At 39.8% G+C, this 10686-nt stretch overlaps 1 protein-coding gene across 1 annotated transcript; it reads left to right on the top strand.

The window, feature by feature from the left end:
• Positions 1-219: 219 nt before the first annotated feature.
• Positions 220-3975, top strand: LOC125258049 (NXPE family member 3-like; the record flags this gene model as incomplete). The annotated part of the gene is made up of 5 exons (XM_048174861.1): positions 220-656; positions 1002-1072; positions 1190-1393; positions 2704-3044; positions 3429-3975. Coding segments are annotated over 5 exons (1251 nt in total), but the record flags the coding sequence as incomplete, so codon positions are not given.
• Positions 3976-10686: the final 6711 nt, after the last annotated feature.

Below are 10686 nucleotides of genomic sequence, written 5' to 3'. Positions count from 1 at the left end.
GAAAAAATGCCTTTTACTTCTAAATTGACCATTTTTGATGTAAAAATCATACTTGCGTTATAAGTGCACCCCAGGAAACATTATAAAACAGTAAACAACGCAGTTCATGACCCCTTTAATGGTTGATTTATTTACAAAAGTTTATATATTATAGTTTTATATGCTTTAAAATTGGCTTTATCAATAGACATGTAATGCAGTTTTCTGCATTACACTTAACCTTCTCCATTCTTCTTGAAGGCGAGTGTGTACGGGGAGGTTGAGGATCACCGTAATGGGACTTACTCTGTTGCTCTTCTTCTGCCCTGGGAAGGTCAGGCACAAGTTTATGTACGTCTAGAGCACTCCAGTGAGGCTGTGCAGATTCTTAAAAAATACAGGGAGTCCTCGTTCCCACGCAGCCACTATAATGGCCACTTTGAAGGGCCAGGACCCAATAAAACCAGGATCAGTGAAGTCGTACAGTGTAATCTTAAGTGGGGTGCAGATGGAAGTTGGAGGAAAGGCGACTGCTGCTGTGAGTATAAGGATATAAAAACAGGGACGGTGTGGCAGTGTGAGAGACCGAAGAAACTTTCTTGTGACAACCTGGTTCATCACTCAAGAGGAAGATTTGAAGACCCATTAAATCCTCTTGAAAAGCAAATTTTCACAAAGTAAGTGAGAAAGGATTCAAAATGAATTACAGAGAAACAGAGGAAAAACTGCAGAAAATGTATTATATATTTTGGTAATACTTTAGTAGAGGGAACACAAACTATTAACTATGACTTTTCCCTTTTTAAACTCCTAATTTACTGCTTATTAATAGTTAGTAAGGTAGTTGTTAAGTTTAGGTATTGGGTAGGATTAAGAATGTAGAATAAGGTCATGCAGAATAAGGCATTAATATGTGCTTAATAATTACTAATAAACAGCCAATATTCTAGTAATATGCATGCTAATAAGCAACTAGTTAAAATACCCTAAAATAAATTGTTACCATTTTTTTTTCTCCACAGGACATTAACAAATGTTGCTATTACTGGAGACACACAGATCATTAATGTCCTTCCCAACGCTGCAAGCATTGGTATGTTCACATATCAGCAATGATAGAATCTAAAATCAAATATAGTTAGTTTCAAGAGAATTAAGAACTTGCATAAAACAGCACAGTCTCTCTCAAGTAAATGTATCTTCGCTTTAGGCATAATGGAGAGATGCAGATCTGGCATGACGACACCAGTTCCTGCAGGGTTCTATCTGAAAGATGTCTGGAAGTCTTTTGTTTGCAACACCCAACAGTTAAATTCTTCACAAATGGGAAGCTGTCTTAAAAACAAAATTGTCTACTTGATGGGAGACTCCACCACAAGGCAGTGGTTTGAGTATTTCGAAAGAAAAGTGCCAGGTTAGTTTATCGACGGAATAAATGACATTCATCGTAAAAAATATTCTCATGTTATTTAAACGTTGTCATAAAAGTAATAAAACTGAAATGCATATGAATTAATTAATTAGCATACAGAGGCCCCAGAAAGTATTTAGACACTTAATCAACAAATGCATGAATTTCTTTGCATTACATCAAAATATTAAACCAAGTGGCAAAACATTTATTTAAAGTTTTAAAGATCTCACACTTTAAAAGTACACCATGTTTTTTCCTCACTGCAAAATGTAATTGCAAATTTGTTTGCATCTAATGCATTGGCAAAATAAGAATTCTGTCATTTACTCGCCCTCATGTCTTTGCAGACTTGTATGACTGGCCTTCTTTTTGTGGAATACAAAAGATTTTGTTAACTTGTTTCATACATTTGGATCCCATTAAAGGATTAGTCCACTTTTAAATAAACTTTTCCTGAATATTTACTCACCCCCATGTCATCCAAGATGTTTGTCTTTCTTTCTTCAGTCGAAAAGAAATTAAAGTTTTTGATATACATTCCAGGATTATTCTCCTTATAGTGGACTTCAATGGGCACCAAACAGTTGAAGGTCATAATTAGTTTCACTGCAGCTTCAAATTGTTCAACACGATCCCAGATGAGAAATAAGGGTCTTATCCAGTGAAACCATCGCTGGATGGTTTCACTCTCTTCTTCTTCTCCTCTAGATAAGACCCTTATTTCTCATCTGGGATCGTGTTGAACAATTTGAAGCTGCAGTGATTATGACCTTCAACTGTTTGGTGCCCATTGAAGTCCACTATATAGAGAAAAATCCTGGAATGTTTTCATCAAAAACTTTAATTTCTTTTCGACTGACGAAAGAAAGACATGAACATCTTGGATGACATGGGGGTGAGTAAATTATCAGGAAAAGTTTATTTAAAAGTGGACTAATCCTTTAAGGCCTTTGCACACTGAGTCTGAAATCTTCGAATGCGTTTTTTCGTATTCGTAATCGTAAAAATTTGTCACGCACAGAGACCTTGCACACTGAGTCTGATGCATATTAATGAATCCGTTGCGAAAAAAAATCGCAAAACAATACAGAATAAAGTCTTCAAGCAGTGAGCACGATTTAGTTGTCCTCTCTCTTCTTAAAAAAAAAAAAAAGAAAGAGGAAATTTTGGGTCCATCCAATCCTGAGATTGAGTAGAGAGGAAAGAGAGTTCACCTCATCAAGGAGCTGTGTGATTATCCCGAGCGATTAAGTAATTTAAGTAATTAATTAAGGAATGAGTTTAATGTTAGTTTCACTTATCTTATTTAGGCTTGAAAAGAATGGACCTCCACACTCCTCGTACTGGTGGACCCCTGATGGCTGTAGAGTTGAAAAATAATATCATTGTTCACTGGAGGCCACACGGTGTCCCTTTACGGTTTACTAAAATGCCCATTACTGACCTGCATTATATCGGCAATGATATTGATGAAATAGCTGGTGGTCCTCATGCAGTCGTTGTCTTTACAATCTGTGCCCACATGGTGTTTCACCCAATAACATTTTATGTGCACGAAGTGGCCAAAATCCGTCAGTCTGTTGTTGCACTGCTGAGTCGTGCACCAGAGACTACCGTCATCATCAAGTCTGGAAACACTGCAGGACTAAAGGTACAACTGCTTATTTTCCAATCCTACTTTGTTTTCAAAAGTCTTGTATTCATAATATGAAAATGGTCACCATTCACTTGACATTCTGCTAACTTTTTTGTTCAATAAAAGAGACAAATATAAACCTCAGTAGAAAACATGAGGATATGTAGATTAATCTTTTTTTTTTTTTTTTCTTATTTTAAATTAATTATTTTGTTCTATTGGATAGGACTATAAAGTCAATGTTCAGTGTCAGGTATAACAGGTGACAGACAAAAATTTAAATAACCTACTCAGCACTATTTCTGGTAGACAATACAAACAATGTAGTTTGCCTAAACCAACCAAGTTAATATTAATGCTTATATTATTGTTTTTTTTTACTGATCTGTGTTTTTACAGAATATTTTTCAAAGTGATTGGTATGCAATGCAGATGAACACAGTGATGCAGGAGATGTTCGGAGATATTGATGGAGTAATCTACTTCGATGTTTGGCAGATGACTTCATGTCACTATCTACGTGAAAATATTCACCCAGGACCTGTTATCATTGCTAATGAAGTCAACATGTTGTTCTCATATATCTGTCCTGCCTGACACAATGGAATAATATTTAACTTGCTTTGTTATGATATACCATGGAATGTATATACAAAAAATGAGCATCTGTCAGAAACGTCTGGTATACGTATTAATTTGTTACACACATTGTAAACCTGTATAATCTCAAAATTAAAATATAGCTGCAAGCAGCAATTAAGGAGCCAAGCACAACAGAAGCAAATAAGGACACTAGCAGCAGACCAATAATGTCTGTTGTCGAGGGCATATTAGTGGAGTTTGCTAGAATGGATTGGACTCCTGGCCACACTACCTTCGCTGTGGTGCAAACTATAAGCTGGGTCGCTGATTAATTATTATTTGTTGAGATTGATAATATGATTCCTGGTCTACCATCTCCATTGGTCACATCCTGTCCCAAGTCATCTTTGTCTCTGCTGGTTCAGCCCACTTCCAAGTTGTCCTCGTCATCGCTGGTGAAGCCCAGTTTCTAGTCGTTTTCCTCATTGCTAGTTCAATCCAGTCCTAAATCATCTTCCTCGGTGCTGGTTCAGCCCAAATTTAGGAGAGTATTTAAATTAATCATGCAAGGTGATTTACTAAGGTTTGCGCTAGTCAATTTACTGATGTTTGCACCATTTTTTAGCATATCTTAAACCAGACGCTAATTTGTGCTGCTCTTGGTAGATTATGTGGGATTATGGAAATGATTAGGCTGCATCTGTGTTCTTTAATTTGCATGCCCTCAGTACACCATGCACAGAACTTTCCACTCCCAACAGTGCTTTTTTGGAATTGAGCTCTCGCACTAATTTGCCCTGTTTAGTAAATATGGCCCATAGACTCTTAAGGCAGAGGCTGTCCTGTTTCTTTCCAGCAGACAGTGCAGAAAACATAAAACCAGGGGTACAGAGTAATGATCTTAGGCAACTGCTCTCTCACTACACCAATCAAAAAAGAGCTTCTACCAACAGGCCTAAAAACTCCTCATGTAAAGTGCTCTAGAATTCAATATAGTGTTGATCACAGGCTCTAAAAAGTGGTTCCAGCCCCTCAAAGGCCAAACACTGAGATGGAGATGGTCTGGATCCAGGTGCCAAATCTGACTCTCTGACTGATGGATCCAGGCACTGCTCTTAACCCTTTTATGCATAGAGGTCTCTACAGTGGACAGCTCTTTCAAAAAGCATTTTCTTGCATATGCATGGCTTTTGATGGCATAGTTGCACATCAACCTCTACAGTGGACACAAGTGCATCATCCTATACATTGCCACCAAGTGGCAAGCTGTTGTATGTCGAACTTTTTTCCTTCCAAGCCAAGATGACCGATTGCCAATCAGAAATGCCAAGTTGCTCCAGAATATCCATCCATTCCTTTTATCCCAGGAGACTCTTGCAGGTTAAAAAAAAAAAAAAGTGTTATCAAGTGATATCTAATAAGTCATTTCACAAATTTTTTCAGCTACAATACATACATTTACTGTAACTGTTGTTTTTGAAAATACTTCATCTGTTCGTGTCAAGGTTTCATGAATAGCTTCAGGTCTGTGACTGAGAAACTATATAGGGTATTATATAAGTCTTGCATGCCGTCTTCTGTGTTGTGGTCTAAAGAGTGCATGAGAGTGGGAGCACATAAATAATTTATATATTAACTGTTTTGTGCATGTGCCTCTCGCTCTTGCAAGCTCTTTCGGTCACAGCGAAGCACGCAGCACTCAAACCTCTAACTATGAGTGCGATAAGGCAAACAATTACTGAGGGAAAACTTATTACAGTGCCAAATGATGCAGGGAAAGCTGCACAACGAATTCTACCGAATAACAGGTGAGCCAGAGGATAACACAAAATTAAACACAAGCCTCTAAAATTACTACGCAATAATAAAATAAATAAAATGTGTGTAAAACGAACGACTGTAAACTGAGCACAGCCGCAAATCAAATAGCCATGCTGCTGTCTCTGTCTCTCAGAAATCAGCTTTGCTTAGGTCTATCATCTAAAACATTACATCATACACATTTTGTATTATTTTATACATCGATCAGGCATAACATTATGACCACCTTCCTAATATTGTGTTGGTCCCACTTTTATTGTGATTTATTGTGTTTCTACCAGAACAGCCCTGACATGTTGAGGCATGGGCTCCTCTAGACCCCTGAAGGTGTGCTGTGGTATCTGCACCAAGATGTTAGCAGCAGATCCTGTAAGTCCTCTAAGTTGTGAGGTGGAGCCTTCATGGATCGGACTTGTTTGTTCAGCACATCCCACAGATGCTCCATTGGATTGAAATCTGGGGAATTTGGAGGCCAAGTCAACACCTCAAACTCGTTGTTGTGCTCCTCAAACCATTGCTGAACCATTTTTGCTTTGTGGCAGGAGCATTATCCTGCTGAAAGAGGCCACAGCCACCAGGGAATACCATTTCCATGAACATGCGCTTTCGGAGGTGGACAGGGGTCAGCATGGGCACCCTGACTGGTCTGCAGCTATGCAGCTCCATACACAACAAACTGTGATGCACTGTGTATTCTGACACCTTTCTATCAGAACCAGCATTAACTTCTTGAGCAATTTGAGCTACAGTAGCTCGTCTGTTGGATCGGACCACACGGGCCAGCCTTCGCTCCCCATGTGCAACAATGAGCCTTGGCCGCCCATGACCCTGTAAGGCCCGCCCAATCAGCCCAACAGTGGTTTTCTCATAGGACGCGGAAGGTTTCTTGCACATTCGGTCTTTTCAGCGTGGCAAACTACCAATTAAACTTATTTCCAATTAAACTCTTATCTGACTCCATATGACCTCAAATTTAGCTTTAGCTTAGCTACACAATTGATTATTCTATTTTACTCTTTACTCTTATTGTTCTCGTTCATTCGGGTGCCAGAGTCACACAGGGTCCTCGCAACAGCTGTTCATTTATTATGCGGGCCCACGATAACAAAACTCACCAGTCTCAGTCATAGACAGAGGTAATTGACTATACTATTTAGAGGGTTGTTCCCATGCTCACTCACTCTAAGAGTATTTTATTTAGTTCCCATAGATCTGTGTACACTTGAATTAAAGCAACATTATCTCTAGTCAGAGGTCACGACCACTACTCCAGATATAAGCCGACCAATACTTTCTCTAATAGTAGCTTTGGTATGGTCATGCCATGGTTTGCCATGTACACTTAGCTAGAGTAACAATACATTAAACAGAAGTAAGGCTCACCCTATTTAGGTTGCTCAGTCAACATTCTGTTGCCCTTAATGGAAATTCCCTTTATTAGCCTTCTCAGTCTAAGTACACTTGAACTAATGCCAAGCATTAGTCGGAGCTCTAAAATCTCAGTTGGCGTGCCCCAATGCTCCACTCAAAACTGGACTTTAGTCCATTACTAACCTGACGCAGATTTGCGGTAACAATGGATACATCATAACTGAAGTCAATCATTTCAGAGTAAGTCAGAACAAAATCAAATGTAACAATGTATTAGTCAGGTATGTATCATGCCAATTACATAATCAATTCAAAGATTGGCATTGACTAGGGTCACAGACCTAGGGAGTTCACACGTTGTTGGCGAACAGGAGGTAGTTTAGATGAAGGACGCTGGGACACACACACGATAGCAAACAAAGTATCTCTTAAGTCTTAAAACCTTTATTACCTTTTGGTTTACTTCCATGTAGACGAGACCATTGTACCAGTCACACTGAGACATTTTAAATGATACCAAACATGACTGTTAATTCACTTGCATTGACAGAACATTATACTTTTTATATAATCTTTCTAAGTGAACTGAGTGAATGGAAGAATGTGTAAAGGGAAGGAAGTGGGGGAGAAGGAACAAATGTGAAGGAAGGACAGAATGGGAAGAAGCTTTCTCGCAACTTCACTCTGTGGGGTGTAGAGACAAATGGCTGTATGTGTTTGTACTGTCCATATCTCAGGAGAAAAGTATCTGATGTTCTGTTTATCTTACAACCCTGTCGCCGGTTCACCACTGTTCCTTCCTTGGAGCACTTTTGATAGATACTGGCCACTGCAGACCAAGAACACCCCACAAGAGCTGCAGTTTTGGAGATGCTCTGATCCAGTCATCTATAGCCATCACAATTTGGTCCTTGTCAAACTCACCCAAATCCTTAAGCTTGCTCATTTTTCCTGCTTCTAACACATCAAGTTTGAGGACAAAATGTTCACTTGCTGCCTAATATATCCCACCCACTAACAGGTGCCGTGATGAAGAGATCATCAGTGTTATTCACTTGACCTGTCAGTGCTCATAATGTTATGCCTGATCGGTGTACGTGTGTTTAAATGTTTAAAACGTTGTACGATATTATACATGACTGAGTGCAAACTATATGAATGAAATTAAGCGCGATGGTATGTCAAATGGCCTCTGTGCATCTTTTCTACTACTTACTATGATGTTTCTGTCTATTTAAACGTTGTACGATATAATCTTGTCATTCAACCAATAAATAGCTCAGTGGCTACATGCAGTATAGGTCTTGCAAAGCTGTCTTGGCTTATGATAGCAAGAATGATACATCTTTACAGCGATGGATTCCGGGTTTGGGTTCAACTATAACAGTATATATTTTATTGTTTTCACATGATTTTATATAATTTAATTGATCGGTTCGTTAAATACACACAATACTGCTGTGTTGTTACTGTATTATCTAAAATTTACATTACAAATCTTGTTTTTCATGCCCTAATAGCAATGAAAACGCATAGGAAAAATTCCTGACTGAGGTTATCATAATTCATGCATGAAAGGGTTAAAGAGCCTTTATAGCAGTGAAAACAGCACACGGTTGAACCTCTCTACAGCACCATTAGCTACTGGATAGTAGAGATGAATGATGGTGACGAATGTTCCTTCCTTCCAGAAAAGCAGAGAAAGCAGCAGATGTAAACTGAACACCATTATCAGTAACTATACTCAGTTTTTGGCGCACAGCTGTGACTGTTTCATCCAGCTTTACATGTAGCCCCTCCAATTCGAACCGCCCACTCTAAGCGGGACTCGAACCAGGCCCTCCCGCATGGGAGGTGGGTGCTCTAACAAGGAAACTAAAGACTGCAGTTTCTGGTGTCGGTCACCAGAGCGGCCCTTGAGATCAGGGGAGTGAGGTTTACACATACAGGCTCTTACCGACCTGTACGTCCAATGCACTCACCCCCCTAAACCTCACTCCAATCCAGGTCATGGCACCAATATAGCCCCTCCAGTTCACACCACCCGCTCTAAGTGGGATACGAACCTGGGCCCGTCCGCATGGGAGGCAGGTGCTCTAACAAGGAGACTAAAAGCCACTCTAGTGTCAGTCACTAGAGCACCTCTTAAATTCAGGGGAGTAAATTTTTTAGCACATCCAAACTCAGTTGACTCAGCAAGAGTGTACTGAAAGGCACAGGAGAAGCAGGCACAGGTTTCTGCATCCTTATATGTCGTACCTTTGTTAGGCAATGAGTAGAAAATCTGTTGTCCCTCTGTAGTGAAGCAGTATAGCTCTCCCTCTTTCGTCCGGCCAGGCATTTCCTGTAGCATCAATAACTAATTTTCAAAGATCCGCAGCCATGTGCTGAATGTCATAGCAGGCTTAAAATGGCAAGGCAGGAAAAAACTCGGGAAAGGCACGTTAACAGCCATCTTCATGACCAACGATAGCGGAAAAAGAGCACCTAATTCTCATCACCAATTTGTGGTATATGTCAGGAGTTATTAGACATTACCAAAGCAGATGAGACGGGGTAGCGAACTTTATCCAATCTGTTTACTTCTTATGTTTTCACTCACATCCTTACATCACTTCTGTTTCCAGAACACAACAGGTAAATGATAAAATTTATGGAGAAAAAAAAAATCCCATAGAAGAAGGGATCTTTATACTGTAGCTAAAATCTACAAACCCCTGTTAAAATTGTTGGGGCTTGAGATGTATAAAATTAAACCAAGAAAAATCAACTTGTCATGATCCCAGTTCTGTGTCTTTTGTTTTGTATGGACTCTTGCACCACACTAACTGTTGCACTTCACCCCGGACTACATTTCCCATCATCCATTGCACTGATTACACACACACGGCTATAGCCAATCACACACACATACATAAGCCATGCACTTTCTCTCTGTCACGGCCGAGTATTGTTTAGCGTTTCTGCTATTGTCACAGATGGTAGCAAACACCAGGCGAAACAAAGGAGAGTAGATGAATACAGGCTTTAATGATAACACGTAGGAATAACACAACCATACAAGGACGAGAACGGATGAGGAATGAGGATGAACACAGGGTTTAAAAACGTGTAGCAAACAAAGGGAACTTAACAAGGTGATGGGATAATTAGACACAGGTCAATCAAATGAACTAACATGAGGATATGTAACTGCTGTTTAGCGTAGCTACTTTACGGAGCCATTTCCCAATCCTTCTTTGAGTTTTTAGTTCTAGTCACAGTCTAGTTCCATCTTGTTTTCTCATTGCCTGTTTCCTGATTACCTGCCTGTCTTGGACTTTTCTCTCGCCTTGCCGTTTGGACTCTGTTTGCACTTCTCTTGGACTATTGTCTGTTTTCCCTGGATTATCCTTTAGCCTAGCCCTCCTGGATATTGTTTGCCACAGAATAACCACACTTGTCCCTGGATTAGTCTTCTGTCTTGCCCTCAAATACCTGTATGCCATTGTCAGACCCTTGCCTGTTTTTAACTATGTTTTGGAATAAAGCTTTGCATATGGATCCGCACGCCTCTCATTGCAGTCCCTTCATAACAGAAGACTCGGCCATACAAGGATCCAGCAGCTTTTCCGAGGAACACTGGCCAGGTATGGACATGGCAAGAATTTTGTTAGCCCTTAGACAAGGTCCGCAATCACTGGAGAATTATGTTCGCAAATTTTTAGCCATTGCAAACTTTACTGATCTAACAGACTGTCTCTTGATAGACTTTTTTTTGTGATGGCATTAATCAACCTCTACAATCTGAGCTTAGACATGAGGGTCCGCGTTCATCATTGAGTTGTTTTTTGGATTTTGCTTTGTTGTCTGTTGCCTTTCTATTCACTGTGGGTGTCGCGGA

This window comes from Megalobrama amblycephala, linkage group LG22 (assembly GCF_018812025.1).
Source record: "Megalobrama amblycephala isolate DHTTF-2021 linkage group LG22, ASM1881202v1, whole genome shotgun sequence".
NCBI lineage: Eukaryota > Metazoa > Chordata > Actinopteri > Cypriniformes > Xenocyprididae > Megalobrama > Megalobrama amblycephala.
Note: the sequence above shows the minus strand (reverse complement) of the source record. Positions and strands in the feature narration are given on the sequence as shown.